This window comes from Dipodomys spectabilis, unplaced genomic scaffold, assembly GCF_019054845.1.
Source record: "Dipodomys spectabilis isolate Male_0828 unplaced genomic scaffold, ASM1905484v1 ptg000067l, whole genome shotgun sequence".
Classification (NCBI taxonomy): Eukaryota; Metazoa; Chordata; class Mammalia; order Rodentia; family Heteromyidae; genus Dipodomys; species Dipodomys spectabilis.
In genome coordinates, this window is record NW_024870744.1 from 5,127,785 (window position 1) to 5,150,228 (window position 22,444).

Here is a 22,444-nt window from a genome sequence, read left to right on the forward strand (position 1 = left end):
CACGCCCCGCCCCAACACCTGTGCGTGTGCACGCCCCCCCAACACCTATGCGTGCGCACGCCCCGCCCATAGCGCCTGTGCGAACACACGCCCTACCCCCAGTCTGTGCGTGCACACGCCCCGCCCACAGCGCCTGTGCGTACACACACAGCCTGTGTGTAGACATGCCCCGCCCCCAAGCCTGTACAGTACACTCACGTCCCACCCACAGCGCCTGGGCGTACACACGCCCCGCCCAAGCCTGGTCGTACACACACACCCCGCCCCCCAGAGCCAAGAGCTGGGGGTTGCGCAGACACGTGCACGCATGCCCATGCATGAATATACAAAGCGCGCGCACACCAGCAGGCACGCACGGGCACGCGCATACATACTGGGCACGCGCGCGCACACATCTGTCAGACGTCGCTGCAGTCCCCTGCGCGCCGCAGAGCTCCGAGCTGCAGGGACGCGGCTGTGAGGGTCACAGCGTGTCTGGGGTGCCGCGTGCGGCCCGTTCCCCTCCCCGGCCCTCAGCCTGCCTCCGGGAACTGGGCTGTGACCCCGTTTTTCAGGGGCTCTGCCCTGAGCCCCTGGCGCCTGCTGTCAGCCCAGCCCGGGGCCCTGCCGGGGGACCCACGTGGCTCTGCCCACACGTGTCCGCACCGTGAACACCGTCGGCCCTGGGGTGCTCGCTGTTCCGGGAAATCCGGCTCTCACATCTGTCTGTGGCTTGAGGCTGCGCCGCCGTGACCGGTGCTTAGTCCTCCGCCACGGTCTCCGCTCACAGCTGTCTAGCCTGGCCTCCGCCCTCCCTGACCACCACGGAGGCCCCAGGGGGCTTCACCTCACCTGTCCCGCCAGCCTCTGCCCTGGGCCTGCCCTCCCTGGGTGTCCGGGAGCAGAGCCCCCGGCCCATCAGCCACACGCACACACACACACACGTGTACGAGGCCCCTGTGAGGTCACCCCCACCCCAGGTCCCCGCGTCCGCGCCCCTAGGTGTGCTGGGGGTCTCAGGACGGGACCCTCGCACTGGGGGGTCCCCACGTTGCCCTCAGGGCCCAGCTGCTCGGCCCCACCCTGGGGGACCCCCATGCCACATAGGCTGCCCAGATGTGTAGCAAGGAGCGCCAGAAAGCTCGTCCTCCCCAGCCAACCAGACCGGCCGCAGCCCATGCCACGCAGGAGAGGCCCGGGGCCTCGCACCCCACGGCTGCTACCTCGTGCCCTTTGTCAGGACTTCCACACAGGCCGCTGCCAGCTCCCACGGGCAGCGCTCACCCCTGGGCCTCCTTCATTCCCGGGCCACAGACAGAAAACCCGGGCCCGAGGCCCGCCCGTCCACTCCTGGGCCCATCCCGCGTGGGTTCCCAGACCACAGCGCTGGGGCCACCGGCGTCCCGGTGTGGCTGGTGCAGGAAGCCTCCGCTCAGCAGCTGCTGGCGTGGTTGTCTTCCCCTTCCTCCAGGGGAGCCGCTCCCTGACCTGCCCAGAGGCCCCGAATTCTGAGATTCCATCAGAAGGGCTGCTTAGCAGTTCCCAGCCTCAGTTTCCCTATCTGGTCAGTGGGCTACTAGGGATCCTGCCTTTCAGAGGTGGTGAGCGCAGGGGGGGCAGCAGGTGCTCAGGCCCCCCCATCCCCTTCCCCAGGGACCCCTCAGCGCGCGCCCTGCCCCTCCACGTCGGGCCGGGGCCGCCGCCTCAGCTCTGTGACCCTCTTGTCTCCCCGCAGGCGCTGCTGTGGGCTCGGCCTTCGGCAGTAAGTACAGGGGCACGGGGCGCTGCATGTTCTGGAAATGGAGAGAAGGGGCCGGATGTCCCTCTGAGCCGCAGTCCCCTCAGACACCCCCTCTGCGGCTCCCTCCCAGCCCTCCTCTGTGTGGTGACACCCCTCCATCCTCAGGAGCTTCCTGGGTCCTGCTTTGGAAAGTGGGCGTGGCCTCAATGGGGGAGGAGTTGCCCTTTGACCCCCTGGGTAGACAGCATCCCCCCCCCTTCCCCGGCAGGAGGAGCCCAGGCCCCGGTCCTGTGCTCTGGCTGTCCAGGTCAGCTCAGCTCTCAGGACAGGGTGTCCACCCTGCCCCTCCCACAGCAGCGGGCAGAGAAGGTGCTAGAAGGAAGCTGGGCCGGCAGGGCCCTGGCTTGTGAAGCTGGTCAGTCTCAGAGCTTCCTCCATCACTCTTGCTTTTCTCTTGCCAGGCATCGGCAAGGCCCAGAAGGAGCCTGCGCCCCAAGCCCCCGCGGTCACTGAGGCCCCGGGCAGGCGCTCCACCTCTCCCACCCCTCCCACGTCCACTTCCCCGGCCCCCCCAGTCCCCCTCAGCCCCCAGCCCACAGGTGGGTACCGGAGCCTCTCTTGGCTGCCTCTAGCTGGAGTCCAGGCCTTCCTCAGGCCTGGGGACCCTAGGTGCTTGCTTCTTAGAGTAGAAAATGCTAGAACCCTAGAGGCACAAAATCCCAGGCAGAGGGGGCCTCCTGACCTCCCCGGCCAACCTGCCACCCAGCCCCAGCCAGAAGATCCAGTCAGCATCGACAGTTCAAGACGTCCCCATGGCCCTCCGCCCCAGGGGGGTGCTTACTGTGACAGCAAGGCCACCCTCACTCCACTGAAGACAGGGCCCTGTCTCCCCACGTGCACCTGCCTCCGTGGTTCATCCAAGCAGCCTCGGCCCCAGCCCGTGAGCAGCTCCTCACTGACGCTTAGCTACAAGAGCCTCCAGTCAAAGGGGCCCCCAACTCCTGTGTAGCTGCTGAAGCCCCTTTATTTTTGTGTTTTGGTTTTTTTGTTTTTTGGTGCTGGTTCTTGGGCTTGAACTCAGGACCTGGGCGCTGTCTCTGAGCTTGTGTGCTCAAGGCTAGTGCTCCACCATTTGAACCACAGGCTCCTATTCTGGCTTTTTGGGTGGTTAATTGGAGATAAGTTTCACAGACTTTCCTGCCCCGGCTGGCTTCAAACTATGATCCTCAGACCCTAGCCTCTGAGGAGCTGGGATTACAGGGGTGAGCCACCGCGCTGGGCTAGAAGTGCATTCTTCATGATGATGGCGCCGGTGGTGGGAGCCGGCTCTGCCTAAGTGCTGTCAGAGCCTCACACTCAGCTCTGTGAGACGCAGGTTAAATTTCCTTTCCCCACAGGAAGGGCGCTGAGGCCCGGGCAGAAGTGGCTGGATTTATATAGTGTGCGGATTATACCTCCACAAAGCTATGTTTTGGGGAGGAAAAAAAAATAGAGGAAAGAAAGAGAAGCAGCAGCCCACGGTCCCAGGTTGATGGGGACGCGTGGACAGGGCTGGAACAGGGCTGTGTCACTCCAGCCGCCACTTAGTGCCCCAACCCACCTTTACGTCAGGCTCACAGAAGCCCCAGAGGGGCGGACAGGGCCTGATACGGTCAGAACAGTCCTGAATCCCCCCACAACCAGGCCCCTTCCAACAGGTGCTTTGGCCTCTTTGGCCAGAGTCCATCAGGGCCCTGATCTCCTGGTCCAGATGTTTCTCCTCCCTGCCAATGTCAAGCTGTCTGGCAGGCAGCAGCTGGGGGGGGGGGGAGACATGCGCACTGCGGTGGGGTCAGCCAGGCTGCAAAGCAAGATGCCCTCAGGGCTGCTCCTACCCCAGCGCTAATTAAACCCTTGCCAATTAGGCCCTGCCGCCTCCTCTCCCCACTGAACACCACATTAATGTCAATCTGAAGTCCAAAGGCTCCTGACTCCCTGCTGAGAAGACTCCAGCACTTTTTAGCTGGGAGATTTTCTTTTTTCTTTCCCCATCAACTCTCTGGGTAATCCCTTTGAGAAGTGGGAGCACTCAGCCCTCTCCCAGGCCCTCCAGCTCTGTCCTTTGAATCTCAACACAGCACAAAGCCTGCCTTTGCCAGCCCCGCCCCTCCTCCTCCTCCTCCTCCCTCTTCCTCTTCTTCCTCTTCTCCTTCTTCCTCTTCTTTTAAAATGCAGTCTTGAGGCTCAAATTCAGGATCTAGGCACTGTCCCTGACTTTTTGACACTCAAAGCTAACACTACCACTTAAGCTACAGCTCCACTTCCAGCTTTTTGGTGGTTCATTGGAGATAAGAGCCTCACAGACTTTTCTGCCCTGGCAGGCTTCAAATTGTGATCCTCAGATCTCAGCCTCCTGAGTAGCTGACAGACATGAGCCACCGTCCCCAGCAGCCCTGTGCTTGTTATGCTCAGTCAATCTGAAGAAAAACAAATGTAAGGCAGTGTCTCGGAGGGACTGGCTGGCTGCCACTGGTGTCCCGGATGAGAATGAGCTCAAACCAGGCATCAAAGGGAAGGCGGTGGTCAGGGGGACCTCTGGTTCCCAGATGGGCTGGACAGGTGGCCTTCTGACACATCTGCTATGTTGACCACCTGTAGCATCGCTCAGCAACTCAGCACAGGGAGGTCTGAGCCCAGACGCAGGTCCAGCTCTGCCCTTCGGCCCCGGTGGGAAGAGGTCCCAGCCATCAGACTCAAGAAAGGGCTGTGGGAAGCCCACAGCCCCGCCCCCTCTGGCCTGCCTTTCAGCACCTGTGTCCTCCACGCCTGCAGTAGCGTAGATGCTGCCTCTGTAATGGGCCGAGACCCAGATCTCTTGGCCAGTGTAGATGGCTTTCTCTTTCCATAGTGCTGCTGCTCATACGGGGTTGATGGGGTTTGGGGGCGTCACCCCTCACATGACTTGGCTTCTTCTCTTCTTCCTCCCAAGAGTGGACCAAGCCATCCCTGGCTGCCCCCTTTGGGGAGAGCCCCCGCTGGCCCCTGGTGTCCTCCCGGGCAGAAGGTATGGGGACAGGACCTAGCACAGACCTGAGGCCCCAGAACGCTGCAGTGGAGGCCACAGGTGGACAGAGGCCGGGACCCCGGGCGGGAGGGGAACCGCAAGAATGAAGTGAGGGCAGGGAGGATTGGAGTGAGATGGGTACAGGGAACAGACAGGCCACTGGTTTTCCAGGAAGGGAGGCTGTCCCTGCCCAACGCCATCCCACACCTCAAGTTCCCGCACCTCAAGTTCCTCCCCAGCCCCAGCTCTGAGCCGTGAGCAAGGCTTGGAGCGCCCTCTACTGGCCAGTGTGGCACAGTGAGGGAAGGGCCCAAGCATGGCCGTGCTGCAGCTGTGAGGGTCCAGACACCCCACTTCCACCCGCTGGGAAGTGAAGGCTCAGCCTGACACCCAAGAGGCACAATCCTGGACAGTCAAGGACTCAGCCGGAGCAGAGAGAGGAGGAAGATGGCTTCAGACAGCAAGGGAGAAGCAAGTCTCTAGTGCCAGGTTTAGGGTCTGGATTTGAAGCCGGGGGCACCTTAAGCGTTTTCAATCAGCCCAAAACATCTGAGCCCCAGCAGGTGTCATACTGTGTGAGGAGGAGGCAGGGCTGGCGAGGGTGCGGCTCCCACCGCAGGGCTGTGTTCTGGCTCTGCAGCGGCCACCCAGCCTCAGCGCTGAGCAGACGGGCCCCAGCTGGCCCAGGGCATGCAGGAGACGTTTTCTCCAGCTTTTCCCCTTGGTCCAGGCAGTTTTTAGCTGAGCTATGGGATTGAAAAGTCTGTTTCTCATCTCTCCAAGCTGTGGGCACTGTTACTGTGGCCCCTGCCCAGGGCTCCAGACTTTTCCAGCTCAAGCCCAAATCTCCTGAAGTGATGCCCATTGAAGAATTCCAAGGTAAGGAAGGCCCCGGGTGGGGGGGGGTTCTCCCAACATGGCCCCTCACTTTCACTGGAAAAGACCCATGCAGGACAGAGGCCGGTGCCAGTTTGGGAAACCCTCGTGGAGTAGCTGGGTCAAGGTGAAACCGAGCCTCCCTTCTCTCTGGCCTTCCGGCCCCAAGGGAGCTGGGAGCAGGTATGAGTCAGAAGGCAACTTGGGCCGGGTGGCAGGCAGTGTGGCTGCCAGAAATAGCCTGTCCCAGCTCCCCTGGGAGGTGCAGCCCAGGGCTCCTCTTGGTTGGCCCAGAATCTGGGACACTCAGTCACCGATGCCCTTTGCGACTCTTAGTGGACGTCTCGCCTCCTCCCTGCGTCTGGAGGGCTGAGGTGAGGGCCAGGTCCAGGAGGCCCAGCCACAGCCCATGGAAATGTCTCCAGGGTCTCAGGACCCCGACCCCTGAGGTGTGCTCAGCACCCACCTCCTGGGAGAGGGAGGTGGGGGTCTCCTGAGGGCAGATGCAAGGTGGCGTGGGCTTGTGCAGGCCAGCATCCCTTTTTCCTGGCCTTCCTGCTCAGTGGTATGGGAGACTGAGTCCCTCAGGAGGAACCCCAAAAGTGACCCCCTCACTGTGGTGCTTCATAAGCCCCGGGATCCTTGCCCCAAGTGGTCATGGGACCTGCAGAGCCTCTGGGAGGGTTTGCCCAAGGATGAGGTATAGGGCGGCACGCAGGAGGGCAGCGTGGCAGAAGGGGCTCTTCCTGCCATGGGGCTGTGGCAGCCACGAGCAGGCCCAGGGCTGGGGAACATCAAGTGTCAGAGTCTGCAAAACCTGGCACCCTGGTGGCAAGCAGAGGCGTAGAAGGCTCAGAAGGGCACGGTCGAGCACGCCTGGGCAGAAGGCAAGGAGATCTTGTCTCAAGAGAGAATGAAAGCACAAAGGACTGGAAGAGCTGGGTGCTGGTGGCTCACATCTCCAATCCTAGCTACTCAGGAGGCCGAGCTATGAGGATTGCCAACCAAGCAAACAAATCTTATCTTCAATTAACCAGCAAAACAAACAAAAAAGGCCAGAAGTGGAAGTTTGGCTCAAGTGGTAGGGCACCAGCCTGGAGTGAAGAAGCGAAGTAGGAGCACGAGGCTTGAAGTTGAAACCCCAGAACCTGGGACTGGGGACCTAAGTGAGCGGTAGAGATCTCGCCTAGCACATTCGGAGCCAGGATTCAGAACTAAAAGAAGGAAGGAAAGAAAAAGGGGCCTGCAAGGACAGGACGGCCATTTCCTTCCTCCAACACTTCCAAAGCAGCACGGGAGGAAGCTCCTGGCCCCCCATCATTCCCAACACGCATGCATGCCTTCTCCATCCACGGAGCCCCGCCGTGTGTGTGTGTGCACTGTCTGAGGGCACAGTCTAGCAGCATGACCCCAGTCTCCTTGCATGACCCACCTAATCATTCTGGCCATGGGCTCCGTGGTTCCCCAGTGTCCAAGGCGTGGGAGGGCCTTCCTCTCCCCCTGCCTCCGTTTCCCACAATGCTCGCTGAGCCCCGGTGTTTCTCTTCCCGGCTGGCTGGACCAGACTGCGAGTGTTACGGCCACTCCAACCGCTGCAGCTACATTGATTTCCTGAACGTGGTGACCTGCGTGAGCTGCAAGCACAACACGCGTGGCCAGCACTGCCAGCACTGCCGTCTGGGCTACTACCGCAACGGCTCGGCGGAGCTGGACGACGAGAACGTGTGCATCGGTGAGTGCGGCCGGCCGGGCCCTGGGGAGGGCGGGCGGGAGTGCGGGCTTGCTTCGCTGTGTGCTGTGTGCCCCTCTCTGGGCTCCCGCGGCAAAACCCGGAGCTGGATGAGGGGACAGGGCTTTTGCCCTTGTTTGTGGCCGAAGCTGCCCTCCAGGGCCTCACACTCCGAGTGTGGCCCATCTCCGGGCCAGTGGTCCGGCCCCGCGCCCGCCCGGCCGCACCCGCACGGCGTGGCGGCAGCCCGCCCGGCCTGGGCCGGGTCAGCTCCCAGGCCTGCGGTGACTCCCTCGGCTGCCGAGGCCGGGCGCCGCCGGCCCTGGGCCCGAGTGGGCGCCCCTCGCCCTCCACCCGGCCGCCCAGCCGCCCGGGCACTGTGGGCTGGGGGGGCTGCTCGAGGAGGGGCGCCCCCAGCGCAGGAAAGACCCAGGCCCGCCCGCCGCACCGCGCTGGCCGGGGCCCCGCTGACCGCCTCGCCGGCCCGCGTGTCCCCAGAGTGCAACTGCAACCAGATCGGCTCCGTGCACGACCGGTGCAACGAGACCGGCTTCTGCGAGTGCCGCGAGGGAGCGGCGGGGCCCAAGTGCGACGACTGCCTGCCCACGCACTACTGGCGGCAAGGCTGCTACCGTGAGTGACGCGGGCGCGGGGCGGGGCCTGGAGGGCGGGGCCTCGGATGCGGGGCGGGGCCTGGAGGGCGGGGCCTCGGGCGCGGGGCGGGGCCTGGAGGGCGGGGCCTCGGGCGCGGGGCGGGGCCTGGAGGGCGGGGCGCGCGGAGGGGCCTGGCGCCGCGGGGGCGGGGCCTCGGGCTGGCCGGGGAGGAGGCAGCCGAGATCCGCTGAGCCCCGCGGGCGGAGGGTGGACGGTGCTCCGCGGGGCGGGAGCGGAGCCGGAGGCCCGGGGGTCGCGCGGCCGCCGTCGCCGTCCGGGCCCCGGCCTCCAACCGCCCCCCTCCGCCCCGCAGCCAACGTGTGCGACGACGACCAGCTGCTGTGCCAGAACGGCGGCACCTGCCTGCAGAACCAGCGCTGCGCCTGTCCGCGCGGCTTCGCCGGCGCGCGCTGCGAGCAGCCCCGCTGCGACCTCGCCGACGGCGGCCCGGACTGCGGCCGCGCGCCCGGGGCCGCGCCGAGCCCCGCCACGCTGCTCGGCTGCCTGCTGCTGCTGGGGCTGGCCGCGCGCCCGGGCTGCTGAGCCCCGCGGCCGGGCCCGGGCCCGACGGCGGCAGGGGCGGCCCCGCTGCTCCCAGGTGCTACCGGCGGCCCCGCGCCGCCGCGACCCGGAGCCCGGCGTTCCCTGGCCGGTCCCCGGCGCCCGCTCTCCTCCTCCGCCCTCCTCTCGTCCCTCTCGTTCTCCGCGGGGCGAGCCGGGACCGGGAGGGGCGCGGCCCCCGCCGCCGGCCCCATTCTTTTCTAGTCTGGATTCGTCCTTCGCCGCCCGCGGGCGCCCGTCGGGGGTGCGGGGTCGGGCGCCCGTCGGGGGTGCGGGGCCGGGCGCCCCGTCCGGGCCGGGAGCGGGGTCGGGCGCCCCGTCGGGGGAGCGGGGCCGGGCGCCCCGTCCGGGCCGGGAGCGGGGTCGGCGCCGGGACGGCCAGGCGGGTTTTGTAGAGAACTGTTTTGGCCCGGCCCGGCCCGGCCCGGGTGCGGGGGACGCGGGGCGCGGTCCCCGCGGGCCCGGGAGGAGGAGGGGCCCAGTAAACCGTGCTCACTGCTGCCTCTCCCGCCTCTGCTTCCTTTCCGTGTCGGGGGGTGCGGGGTGGGTTGGGGCTCCACGAAGAACCCAGAAAGCAGCCGCCGCCACCCGGCCTCCCGCGCCGCGCGGGGGAGCGGGCGCCCGGTGCAGGGCTGCCCCGCGGTCCTGGGCCCCGAGTTCAAGTCCCAGAGCCGCCCAGACGAGGGTAGGCGGAGCTCGCGTCCCTGCTGGGGTTCGCGCCCCCGGCCGCTCCTGTTCGCGGTAGGTACCCCTCAAACTGTGGGGTGAAGTCCTACCCCCACCCCCAATAAAAGCAAATCCAGTGTCCTGACGTTTGCTTCCGAAGCCAGAAGGAACTGATCTGGAGAATTCTCAGCGGCTGAATCGCACGCCCTGCTTTGCTGTCTGTCCCCTGACCGTCCAAACCGGTGTCACCCCCGCGGCCCGGGCCTGCCAGCCGCCGCCCCGGCCGCCGCCCGGGGCCCCGCCCCGCTGCCCTCTCCTACGACCCGGAGAGGCCGCAGCTTGAGGGTTGGCTGGTGGCTCAGGCCTGCAACCCTAGCGATTTCAGGGTTACAGTTCAAAGCCAGCCCGGGCAGACAAATCCATGAGACTCTTATCTCCAATGAACCACCACAAAGCCAGATGTGGAGCTGTGGCTCAAGTGGTAGAGCACCAGCTTTGAGTGAAAAAGCTCAGGGTCAATGCCCAGGCGCCGAGTTCAAGCCCCAGGACTGGTACAAAGGAAACAAAGATAGGGGTTCATTGTCAGACACTTTGCCGCATGAGTGCCTTACAGGCCCCTGATGCCTGCTCAGGCCTCTGGCCTGGAGGGGGGTGGATCACCCTCCCACCTGCTTCTCAAGAAGGCCCAGCTTCCCCTCCTGTGGTCCCGTGGGCTGCCCCATGGCCCCTCGCAGTTCCTAATTCACCCGCTGCTCCCGCTCTTTCCAAGGCCGGGATACTCAGACTGGATCTTTCCATCACTCTCCCAAGCAAAGCGGAGAGGGAAATAAGAGATTACAGCTCTGAGGCCAGGCCGCAGGAGCTCCGTCCAGGGCTGAAAGCAAATGCTGCCCCCTACCGGCCTGGCTCAGCTCCATCCCCAGCGCCAGCCAGGCTGTGGGGCTCAGCCCCAGGCCATCCCTTCTGTCCCCCCAGCTCCCTGGTTTAGGCCTCACTACCAAGGGAACCCACCCCAAGTACCCAGTAAACGTCAAGCACATCTCTGGGGATCCTTGTGGATGGGATTGTGTGGTCACTGACACAACACTTGCCCACAAAAATCAACTTGGGGTCATAGATGGAGCTTCCAGAAAGTTCTGAAAGCCCCCCCCCCCACCTCCCAGCCTCAGATTGTGCCCTGGCTCTTCCCTCCCACTCCTGGCTCCCATGTCCAGTCTGCGGGGGTGGGGGGAGCCACCTGACACCCCCAAATATATATATGAGCTCGTGCCTTTGAGGATGGTGAGGCCAGGCGGCCAGCGCTGGTGCGGGGATCGCTGGCCCCGCAGATGCCAGCCCGGGGGCTGCGCCTGCACCGAACACGTGAAAACTCTAAACCACAAACACTGAGGCCTGGCTGCACCAACTCACCAGTCCCTCCTAGCTCGGCAGGTAGCGCCCCAGTGCCACCAAGCCTGGAGGGGCCTCCTCCCTCCCCTCCCTCCCCTCCGGCCATCCTCCCCCACCGAGTCACTGCACTCTCCAGAGCAGGACCCACAGCCACCGAGGCCCAGGGGGAGGCCAGGCCGGCCAGCGGCACCCAGAGGGGCGCGGGGCCGCAGACACAGCCGAGACCCTGATCTGCTCCCAGAAGTCCCACCGAGACGTCGACAGGAGGATTTCTGGAAGATGACCCTAAGGAAAAACCTGTTGGATTGGGGACAGGCATAGGGGGCAGGAGACTGGGGACAGGGAAGGGCTGGACCCCTGGGCTGAGGGCCTTGGAGCCCATCTTGAAGCAAGGGGTTTGGCCAAGCACTGTTACAGTTTTGGGGCAACAGAGTCGCAGTTGAGGTGCCTAACACCATTAACTCCCCTCCTTCACATGGCCTGGCATCCTTCAGATGCCCTGGGAGGAGGGGCCCCAGTGAGTGCCTGTTCCGTCCTCCCTGACCTCTCCCGGCAGGTCTTGCTGGGTCAGCGCCCCTGGGAACAGGGAAGGGGGGACAGGGGGGGTGGTGAGCACGCTTGAATCAGAGTGGTAGCTAGGTCCCTGGAGAGGCCCTTGGGCCTGACTGCCACGGGAGGGGCAGAGAGTTGCCCATGGCCCTGTGGAAAACCCATTATCTTCCAGACATGGGGAGGAGCAAGCAAGGTCACAGCCAGCTTGGCGCGTGCTGCAGCCCCCAGGCCCAGAGCTCAGGTTCCCCCATCTGGTGCCACACAGCCCCAGAGAGAGACAAGGCTCCAGGTCAGGAGCCAGGACCGAGTCAGCTGACCTCAGCCCCGCCCTGGCACCCTTGGCCTTGGGTTCCGGGAAATTCTCAGTGGAGAGTTGGAGGGTCTGCACTGAGGCTCGGGTGTGGGAATGAGACACCAGAGCCTCTCCCAGGCCACTCAGGTCAGAACTGCCCCGAGTTTGAATGAATGACTGCTTATAAGGAGCGGAGATTAGGAGGGGGCGCGGGTTAGGAACCAGCGCCTGGTGGCTCCTGCTTATAATCCTGGCTGCTCAGGAGGCTGAGACCGGGAGGATCGTGGCTCCCAAAGCTAGCCTGGGCGGAAAAATGGACGAAATGCTGCTTCTGAAATAACCAGCCAAAAATGCTGGGCTGAGCCGGACGCAGGTGGCTCACGCCTGTCATCCTAGCTGCTCAGGGAGGCTGAGATCTGAAGATTGAGGTTCAAAGCCAGCCCAGGAGGAAAGGCCGTGAGACTCTTAGCTCCAATAAACCACCAGAAAGCTGGAAGTGGTGCTTGGCTCAATAGCAGAGCGCTCGCCTTGAGCTGAAAAGCTGAAGAGCTGAGGGACAGCGCCCAGGCCCAGAGTTCAGCTATGAAGAGCTCAGGCATCCATCAGGCAGCCCGGCTCTGCCCCTCCACCTCCCTCCCCTCCCTTCTGCAAGGAGCCCTAGGGGAGCCAGGCTTCATCCCAATAGCTTGGCTACAGCCAGGGCATGGCTCCCCCCTCCCCCCTCCCTGCCTCCCCCCCTCCAGCCCTCCTGGGGGCCTGGCCCCACCCTGCCCCGCTGTGCCTTCAGTCCTCCAGACAAACAACAAACGACTGCTGTGTCAGCAGCCCTCCTGTCATGCCTCACAGTCACCAGACATTTGTGGGCCCCCTGGGGAGCAGCGCAGCTTCTCCAGCAGGCCTGGGAGGCCAGGGGGGAAGGAGGTTCCCATCCTGCTGCCCTCAAGGAACTCCAGCCCACCCCAGTTCATCCCGGCAGGGAGAGGTAAAGGGGCTGAGGTAGAGAAACATCTCTTCCCTCTTTCTCCTTTGTAGCACACACATCACAACTTGTAGGGAAGTTAAAAAAGACAGAAAAGCAAACGAATGGTCATTTATTTCTGAGACAGGACTTGGCTTTATATCCCAGGATGATGGCCTTAACTCTCTGTGCTGGGGCTTCTTGAACTCTGGGCCTAGACGCTGTCCCTGTACTCTTAAGCTCAAGGCTAACACTCTACCACTTGAGCCACAGAGCCACTTTCGGCTTTTTCTGTGTATATGATACTGAGGACTCAAACCCCGGGCTTCATGAATGCTAGGCAAGCACTCTACCTCTAGGCCACATGCCCAGCCCATGTCATTTTAGCTTTTTTACTCAAGGCTGGCATTCCAACTACCACTTGGTCCACAGCTTTACTTCCAGCTTTTTGGTGGTTCATTGGAGTTGAGTCTCCCAGGAGCCGGATGCCAGTGGCTCACGCCTGTAATCCTAGCTACTAAGGAGGCTGAGATCTGAGGATCTTGGTTCAAAGCCAGCGCGGCCAGGAAAGTCCATGAGACTCTTATCTCCAATAAACCACTCGAAAACTGGAAGTGGCGCTGTGGCTCAAGTGGCAGAGCACTCGCCTTGAGTTGAAGAGCTGGGGACAGCGCCCAAGCCCAGAGTTCAAGCCCCATGACCGACAAAAAAAAAAAAAAAAATGCAGACCTTCACTGATTCTGCCCTCCTCCCACCCAGCCTGGTCAGCTCCACACAGACCTCCCAGCCCCCAAGGCTGTGCTGCTGGTGGCCCAGGAGACTGTGCCCTATAAGGGCAGCCTAAGGCTGGAAGCCTGCAGATGACCAGGTAGCATCCTCAGTCCTTGGCTAAATAAGCGAATGACCCTCGGGATGCAGCAAGGACAGCTAGGCTGGGCTGGAGCATGGGACTCGATACCTACAGGGCTGCATCGGTTGAAGGACGTCTGCAAAGGGCACAGTAGTAGCAGCCAAGGGCAGGGGCTGTGTGTGTGTGGAGCTGTCTGCACTCCCTAGCTGCTGGGTGACCTCCAGCAGGTGACTCAGACGCTTAGCTCTGAAATGGGATGCTGCAAATTGGAAATCCCAGGCCCATCCCAAGGAGCAAGCCAGTGAGTACTTCTAGAGTTGAGAACAGGGCCAGGTGTGGAGTCAGCATCAGTAAGCATCCACTGCCAGGGCTCTGCCCCCCGCCCCGCCCCCACCCCCAGCTCTGCGCCCCCGCCCCGCCCCGCCCCCAGCTCTGCCCCCCCCCCCCGCCCCGCCCCGCCCCGCCCCCAGCACTGCCCAGTGGGGCAGCATCCCTCCCTTCAGGTAAGGGAGAGGGAGGCTGGAGGGGCTGGACACACAGATGGGAATGCAGACAGGGCCCACAGGCCTCAGTCACCATGGTGACTGCCATGCACAAGGGTGCCAGGACAATCTGCACTGTTCTCAAAGGTTGGGAGAGCAAGGATGGCTGGATCGCCAAGGGTAGAAGGCTGCTGACTCGGGAGATGAGTGTCTCCACAGAGGCCAGCACCCCCAGCGGGGATATTCACCCTTTTGAGACCTTGCAGCCACTGAGTCCCACAGGACCTTGTCCACCGGGCACTTCCTTACCCACCCCCCCCACAGCCCCTCCCCCCCTGGGCCCATGTGCTCTCATTCACCTGGGCAGCTCCCTTCTGGACAGAAGTAGATGGCATGGGTTTTTCGTGGGCCCCTGTGGGCATCCAGGGCTGCTCTGCTTCCTGCTGCCCACAGGGCCAAGCTGCAATGCCAGTGGCTCCATGGCACCCTGGGCGAGGGCAAACCCTCTGGACACCAGCTTCCCAGTGTCGTCAGTGTGGCAGCCCCATCCACAGCAGGGCTGCCGACACCATAGTTGTGTCCATCAGTGTTTAGGGCACCCCACAAGGGCATACTTCCCCCCGTGGGTCCAGAGGCCCTGTCTAATGGCACTGTTCACCCCACTGCCATGGCAGACGTCTGTGCACATCGCAGGACCCGCAACAAGAGCTCACGTCTTCCATGAGTTACGGTGGAACCCTGGGGTGCACAAACTGCCTGTGTGTCACACAATATTAAATTCTATTTAAGCTGAAGGTAAATTTTAGCTTCCTCCCTGAATTATTTATTCCTAGTGAGTGGTGAGACCCAGGAGGAGGGACAATTGCAGGGAACTGTGCTCACTTGGTTGTGGCTCCAGTAACCACAATGAGCAACTCCACAGAGGGAGAGAGGAAGGGATGGAGGAGAGGAAGGGATGTATGGGGATGGAGGGATGGAGAGGAGAGAGGGATGGAGGGATGGAGGGGATGGAGGGATGGAGAGGATGGAGAAGATGGAGGGATGGAGAGGATGGAGGGATGGAGGGATGGAGAGGATGGAGGGATGGAGGGGATGGAGGGATGGAGAGGATGGAGGGGATGGAGGGGATGGAGAGATGGAGGGGATGAAGGGATGGAGGAATGGAGGGGATGGAGTGGTTGGAGGGATAACGTGGAGAGGATGGAAGAATGGAGGGATCAGGATGGAGGGGTGGTAGGGATAGAGGGGATGGAGAAGATGGAGATGGAGGGATGGAGGGGATGGAGGGATGGAGGGGATGGGGAGGATGGAGATGGAGGGATGGAGGGGATGGGGAGGATGGAGGGATGGAGGGGATGGAGGGATGGAGAGGATGGAGGGGATGGGGAGGATGGAGATGGAGGGATGGAGGGGATGGAGGGGATGGGGAGGATGGAGGGATGGAGGGGATGGAGGGATGGAGAGGATGGAGGGGATGGAGGGATGGAGGGGAGGGAGGGATGGAGAGGATGGAGGGGATGGAGGGATGGAGAGAATGGAGGGGATGGAGGGATGGAGGGGATGGAGGGATGGAGAGGATGGAGGGGATGGGGAGGATGGAGATGGAGGGATGGAGGGGATGGGGAGGATGGAGGGGATGGAGGGATGGAGAGGATGGAGGGGATGGAGGGATGGAGGGGAGGGAGGGATGGAGAGGATGGAGGGGATGGAGGGATGGAGAGAATGGAGGGGATGGAGGGATGGAGGGATGGAGGGATGGAGAGGATGGAGGGGATGGAGGGATGGAGGGGAGGGAGGGATGGAGAGGAGGGAGGGATGGAGGGATAGAGTGGATGGAGGGATGGAGGGGATGGAAGGGATGGAGAAGATGGAGGGATGGAGGGGATGGAGGGATGGAGAGGATGGAGGGGATAGAGGGATGGAGGGATGGAGGGGATGGAGGGGATGGAGGGATGGAGAGGAGGGAGGGATGGAGGGGATGGAGGGATGGAGAGGATGGAGGGGATAGAGGGATGGAGGGATGGAGGGATGGAGGGGATGGAGGGATGGAGAGGAGGGAGGGATGGAGGGGATGGAGGGATGGAGAGGATGGAGGGGATGGAGGGATGGAGGGGATGGAGGGAGTGGTTGGAGGGATAATGTGGAGGGGTCTCCAGGCACGTGGCAGTGGCAGGCACTGCTAAGTGGCTCATTCCTCCTCCCTCCTCGTCCTCAGCTTAACAATGAGCCTCCACTTCTGCCAGATACATGCGCAACACCCCAAGATGGTGGGCCGGAAGCCCCGCGCTCCCTGGCGTGGGGAACGTGGCGGTGGGCGCAGCCTTGCCTGCACCGCCAGCGCCTGGCGTATCCTGGCACACGAGCAATGGCGTGGACGGAGGCCAGGCAGGAGTGTCTGTTACTCCGGGGCCTTCAGTCAGCCACAGAACTTCTAACCCACGCAGGCTTCTTGTTTCTACTTTTAATTCTTCAAAGGCAAGAGGGCTGTTTGCTCAAACCCAGCTGTGAGTCTGTAGGACAGGAAGGAAAGCCACGACAGAAAAATTGGCACAACTAGTTTTGGAAAATAGTTTAGTACAACTTTGTTACAAAATTCATTTACAGGATGTTATTAACATACTTATCATATTTGCTCCAAATAATTCTCAAAAACATACACCAAAATGAACTGCAGAGTAAATCCCGAGAAAATGATACGCCAAGAAGCAGAAGGGGCTTTTCAAGTCGAACACGTTCCTTCCAAACGGGCAGGGTCGGCGGAAGCAGGGCGCCTCCTTCGAGAGCCATGGCAAGGCCTCCTACCCACCTCCCCGCAACCTCCCCGCACCACAGCCTCGGGACACGACCTTTTGGCAATGCTTTTTACCCATTGGAACGGAGTTTTAAATATGATGTGAAACACCAGTACGTTCTGCTGAGGCTGGACTGGGACCCAGGCTTGTTCTCAGGACGGTGGCGCCTGGCTGCGTGTGGCTCAGGCCCAGTGCTTGCCTCGCAGGCCCAAGGCCCTGAGCTCACTGGGGGAAAAAAGAAACAGAAAAGAAAAAAAAAACCACGAGGAGGATGCAACTCTGCTCACCTCTGCGTGTGCGGTGTGGTGTGGTGCGGTGCGGTGCGTACGTGGTGTGCCACTGGGCACGGAGGCTCCCAGGCCTCCAGCGTGGGGCCGGAAGCCCACATTCGGAAAACCCAACTTCTTAAGGGCTGTGTCATTAAGAGCAGAGCAGGAGGCCGAGTCCACACCTGTTTTTGTCACGCCTCCTTTGAAAACCCATGTCTTTGTTAAACCACACTCTTCTCCTAAGATCCCAGAAGAGGAAACTGCAGAGGAACAGGGAGATTCTTGCCCCCCGTCAGGGACCCCTGCCCGGCCTGGCCAAACACCGGACAGCACTGAGGCCCAGGGGCGCAGCACTGGAGAGGTGCGCCCCCTGCTGTCCCACAGGAGGAAATGCAACGCCGGCACTTGGGCCGTCATTGTTTTCTCAACTCTGCCTCAATAGAATTTCTAAGTCAAAACTGTATTTGCTTAAAAGCAAAGGCCACAGAAACTTCTTCAGGAGATGTGTCCCTGCCCCCAGCGCCCTGCGGGGCGGGCAGAGCACGCACTGCAAACCCCTGTCACATGTTGGGACACTGGGGGTATGGACAGATCAGGCAGCCCCTCCCTGACCTGAGCATAACCCGCCATCAACCAGATGGCTCCGGAAGGGCACAGCACAGCTGGCGGCTCTTCCCCAGCCCCACTGCTTCCTTTACTTCAAAGAGCATTTCATTTTGCACGGATAGTTCCAGACTGTCTGGGCAGGGGGACCGTGGAAAGCTGCAGCCTGGTCGGCTGGCCAGCTCACATTCGGCAACACAGAGCTCCCAATCTGAGTAACAATTCAGAAATGATGCTTCCATCTAGAATCTATTATTGTAAGAAGAGCATACTAAAAGGGTAAGTGAACTCGTCACGGTTAGCGGAATGACCCTAACGTGACTACGCCTCCAGTCCCAGCACCCACCAATGCCAGCTCACTCCCAAAGCACAGAACCGCGGCTCAAAGGGCCTGCGGCCTGCCCTCTGCTCATTTTTTCTTCTTCTCTTAGTTCATTCTGTTGAAAAATGATTTAAGCAAGGGGAAAGAAAAGCGGTCTACCAGATCAAATTCTCCAAAGGTTTTGTTAATGTGCTATACAACATTTTAAGCAGGGGAAAAGAAAAGTGGTCTACCAGATTACATTCTCAAAACAATTTGTTAATTTGCTATACAAATATACATCTCAACCTTTACAACATTTGCTCCATCTGACCTCTCTTCCCACGCCAGAGCCGAGTTCCACATGGAGTCTCACCGCCAAGGCGTGTGTACACAGACGCCCTCTGAAGGCTTTCCAAATGGAGAAAAAGTAGTGAAGATGATTGAAGGCTCAGGTGTTGAGACGCGCTTGTTTTCCGGCAGCACACAAACTCTTTAAGGAAAAAGCAAAATAAAACAGAACACAAAAACCGAAAACCGTCTGATGTTTCTGCTAGCTGGTCTTGGCATGCTTACAGCTGTGCTGTGGCTGCCGGCCCAGTGCTCGGCTTCACTATAAAAGCCGTCTCTTCTTGGCACCACTGTCCTCCTCGGGCCCCCTTCTGGGCCAGTAAGAGTTCCTCTTTGGATAGTAGGACACCGAGCTGTACCTCTCCTGCTCGCCCCTGCTAAAAGCCCTGGTCTCCCGCCTGTAGCTCAGCCCCGGCTCCGGGTTCCTGCACCTCCTTCCGCTGGTAGGCCCGGCATGGCTGGGAGCCGGAGGCCTGGCCTGCGGGAGAGACCTGGCACTGCTCACAGGAGCCGCTTTGGTAGTGGACCCCCTGCCACCCTGGTCCTGGTGACTCATGGGAAAGCCTGGCTCTCCCAAGGGAGGGGTTGCCCCAGAATGCTGGGGGCTAGACGGCTGTGGATCCCTGGGGAACACCCCCTTGGCATCAAGCTCCAACCTTCTAAAGAGTCGTGGGTCCCTCAGGCGCTCCTGAAGACAAGACCTTTCGGGGCCATTTGAGGTGATGGTGACAGGTGCTTCCTTGGAGTTGGAGGGCGTGTGATAGAGAGAAGCAGCAAAAGAGGTGGTGGCGAGTGCGCCGTCCAGCTTGCTGCTGGGCAGGCCGCCCTGGGGCCTGGCCACCTCTGGGGCCGTGGTGGGGGGGTGGCTCAGGCCCCTCTGCAGCACAGGCTTGAGCTTCATAATCTTCGCTGCATCGTGCTTGTAGTTCTTGTCGTAGGTCTTGACTATGGCCCCTCGCTTCTGGGCATCCTGAATCAGTTGATTCCAGTGCTCATTTTCCTGAAAAGAGAGAGAAACAATGACTCGCTGCTGGGGGAACGTGGGGTCCCAGTTCCCGCCTCTGAACACACAGCACGTGTGCTGCCAGGCGTCAGCGGCTTGCTCAGGACTCCTGACATGCCACCCAAGACCAAATGATGACGGGACACTGTTAGAAAGCACTCGGAATGAGCTCTGGCTCTCGTGCCACCCTCTTCTGCAGGGGCCAGCCGTGAGGACGGACAGCGCTCTGCTCCCCTGCAGGAAGCTGGCTGCAGAAGGCAACTGCAGTACCTGACTCTCGGAGAAAGCAGCTGGGAGCTCTGCCTGGCTTCTCAGAGGCTCCCCGGCTGAAGCCCCCCCGGGGAGGGGGCGGGGACGGGGGAGGGTCCCAAGATCCGGCCCCACTCTGTCTATTGTCCAGAGGAGCAGGAGACAGAGCAGCACCAGAACCAGGAGCACACCCGAGACCCGTTCCTGCAGTCCACTGCTGCTTCACAACCACGAGCGCATGGGACAAACCACACCTTTGGGAATATCCTTCCTATCCTTTCGTTTGTATTTTCAACTTTTACGCATGAACAAGACTGAGGTGAATACAAGTCTGTCAAAAAGGGCCTGAAACCGTCCTTTAAGTGAAACTAAAACCAAGATCTAAATGAAAGAACACTGGCGTATCAGTGCCTTGGGGTGGGAACTAGCAAGGATGCCCACTATGCTCCCGAGGGTCTGGCCAGGCTAAAGGAGGTCACGTGGGCACAGCACGAGGCATGGTGACGGTGCGGCCTACCATCCCTCCCCGCGGGAGCGGGAGCGGGAGCGGGTCCCAGGTCCCAGGCTGACGGGGGCTGGGCTCTACCTCAACTAAGGAGACTTCCGGAGACTGGCAGCCTGCGCAATCTCACAGGAGAGGTCTTGACTTTTTTCCTGAGCCCAAGACACTGAAACTTGAATCCAATCCTAAGACTACAAAAAAGAGTTCTTTTTGTGCCAGTACTAAGGCCTTGAACTGAGAGACTTGGCACTCTCCCTTAACTTTTTTACTAAAGGCTAGTAATGCTCTACCACTTGAGCCCCACCTCAAGTTGGTTAACTGGAGATAAAAGAGTCTCACAGGCTTCAAACTGTGGTTTGGTTTTCAGATCTCAGCCTCTTAAGTAGCTAGGATTATAAATATGGTAGACCTCTAGCCAAGCACGGGTGGCTCACTCACGCCTGTCATCCTAGCTACTCAGGAGGCTGAGATCTGAGGATCACAGTTCAAAGCCAATCTGGTCAGGAAAGTCCGTGAGACTCTTATCTCCAATTAACCACAACAACACTGGAAGTGGTGCTGTGGTTCAAGTAGTACAGCGCTAGCCTTGAGCTGACGAGCTGAGGGACAGCACGCAGGCCCAGAGTTCAAGCCCCACGGCCGAAAGGAAAAAAAAAATATGATAGGCCTCTAGCACAAAGCTCTAACAGTTGTATTTTTAATCCATTTTATTTTACCTTATCGTCTTTTTCTTTTTTCTTTAGTGCTGGGATTAAACCCAGGGCCTTACATATACCCTTACCCAATGAATACATCCCAGACCATCATTTTATTTGAAAATATCAGTATTTTTAACACTTAAGAATCATAAGCTTGCCGGGCGCTGGTGGCTCACGCCTGTAATCCTAGCTACTCAGGAGGCTGAGACCTGAGGATCGCGGTTCAAAGCCAGCCCGGGCAGGAGAGACCATGAGACTCCTATCTCCAATAAACCACCACAAAACCGGAAGTGGCGCTGTGGCTCAAGTGGTAGAGTGCTCGCCTTGAGCTGAAGAGCTGAGGGACAGCGCCCAGGCCCAGAGTTCAAGCCCCACGACCGACCAAAAAAAAAAAAAAAAAAAAAGAATCATAAGCTTTACCAATACTTAGTTACAATAAAAGATTTTTCATATAACCTTAAAATCAGGAACATAAAGTACGGAGCACACAGCTTTCCAGCTGTGTTCAAGACGAGAGATCCTGGAGAGAATCCAGTGAGACAGAAGGTGCATTTGAACGCCCTCTGGTGGCACAAACAGAAACAGGAGGGAAAAAATAGATGCCCATAGACTGTTGAAAACCCGGGCAATTCCTTCTCCTAATGAGGCAAACTGGAAGTAAGTGCTGTGCTTAGTGCTTAGGGGGCCATGACCCGCATAGCTCATGGTCTGTGTCTACTAAAGCCTAGAGCACATGCCTCTCCCAGATGTGAGCACGCTGGCACGGGCCCACAGAAAACAACAGTGCGTGCTGCTGCCCATGGCCTCTGGGCCCCTCACCCAGAGGGCGAGGCTCACTTTGCATGTGTGGCTTTTTAAGCCTTCTTCACACTCCTGTGACACAGACTTTTTTTTTTTTTTTTTGTCGGTTGTGAGGCTTGAACTCTGGGCTTGGGCGCTGTCCCTCAGCTCTTCAGCTCAAGGCGAGTGCTCTACCGCTAGAACCACAGTGCCACTTCCGGTTTTCTAGTGGTTTATTGGAGATGAGAGTCTCATGGACTTTCCGGCTCGGGCTGACTTTGAACCACGATCCTCAGATCTCAGCCTCCTAAGTAGCTAGGCATGAGCCACCGGCACCCGGCACAGGCCCATTCTTCTACACAACCTAGGGTGGACATGCCTTGGGGCTGAGCTTTATTCTGAAGCCCAGGATCACTTCCTTTTTGACAAAAAACAAAAATGAAACCTCAAGCTGGTAACAGTAATAACAGGCAAGTTTGGAGCCCGTGGCCTGAGGATGCGCTTACCATCAGGGTCCTCAGGTGCCCCAGGATGAAAAGACTATACTTGGCTCGGGTGATGGTGACATTCAATCTCTGCAAACTTGCCAGGAATCTAAGCAACAGAAAGAGAGTCATTTTCCCCTATGCAAGGGTTTTCTGGACTTGGAAGGGGACACAGGACACAGGATGATGACCTTCCCTGCCACCCTGTCCACTTCCGCACAACTCAGTGTCTGGTTTCTAATGCCACAAAAGTGTGACCAAGCCAAACCCTTGGTGCTTTATGTCAAAAGCGATTCCTTTTTAATGTCCTATTTGAACTCAAATGAGATACTGGAAAATTTATCAGCGTGAACCCCCCTCCCACTTCTCCCTCCCCCTCCTCACTTCCTCCCCTACATTTTGTATAGAGTCTAAACTCAGGACACGATCCTTTCCAGACAGGCACTCAGCCACTTAAGCCACACCCTTCCCTTCTGAGTTGAGTTCTTGCTATAGTTGGCTTTCACCTTTTAATTCTTAGCCTTCTCAACTTCCCAGAGCTAGAATTATAGGTGCAGCACCACACCTGGCCTAACAAGTCTTAAAAATATCCTAAAAATAAGCTGAATTCCTGTGGTTCATGCCTATAATCCTAGCTAC

At 60.0% G+C, this 22,444-nt stretch overlaps 2 protein-coding genes across 7 annotated transcripts in view; one reads left to right on the plus strand and one right to left on the minus strand.

The window, feature by feature from the left end:
* The window catches only part of Ntng2 (netrin G2), a 49,991-nt gene extending 41,363 nt beyond the window's left edge, over positions 1-8,628 (plus strand). For 2 of the 4 annotated variants that reach the window (XM_042681202.1, XM_042681201.1), the window contains exons 5-11: positions 1,715-1,741; positions 2,182-2,319; positions 4,689-4,763; positions 5,547-5,642; positions 7,204-7,371; positions 7,867-8,001; positions 8,336-8,565. In XM_042681202.1, coding sequence (XP_042537136.1) covers positions 1,715-1,741; positions 2,182-2,319; positions 4,689-4,763; positions 5,547-5,642; positions 7,204-7,371; positions 7,867-8,001; positions 8,336-8,565 — 869 coding nt within the window. Of the gene's footprint in view, positions 1-1,714; positions 1,742-2,181; positions 2,320-4,688; positions 4,764-5,546; positions 5,643-7,203; positions 7,372-7,866; positions 8,002-8,335 lie in introns of all 4 variants that reach the window. The other 2 variants (XM_042681203.1, XM_042681204.1) reach the window with 2 other exon arrangements.
* A 7,698-nt stretch (positions 8,629-16,326) lies between these two features.
* Setx (senataxin) overlaps positions 16,327-22,444 on the minus strand; it is a 70,285-nt gene continuing 64,167 nt past the window's right edge. For all 3 annotated transcript variants that reach the window (XM_042680965.1, XM_042680966.1, XM_042680964.1), the window contains exons 25-26: positions 21,827-21,914; positions 16,327-19,088 (exon numbers count right to left, since the gene is read on the minus strand). In XM_042680965.1, the coding sequence (XP_042536899.1) occupies positions 18,351-19,088; positions 21,827-21,914 (826 nt within the window). In that variant the 3' untranslated portion in view covers positions 16,327-18,350. The remainder of the gene's footprint in view (positions 19,089-21,826; positions 21,915-22,444) is intronic.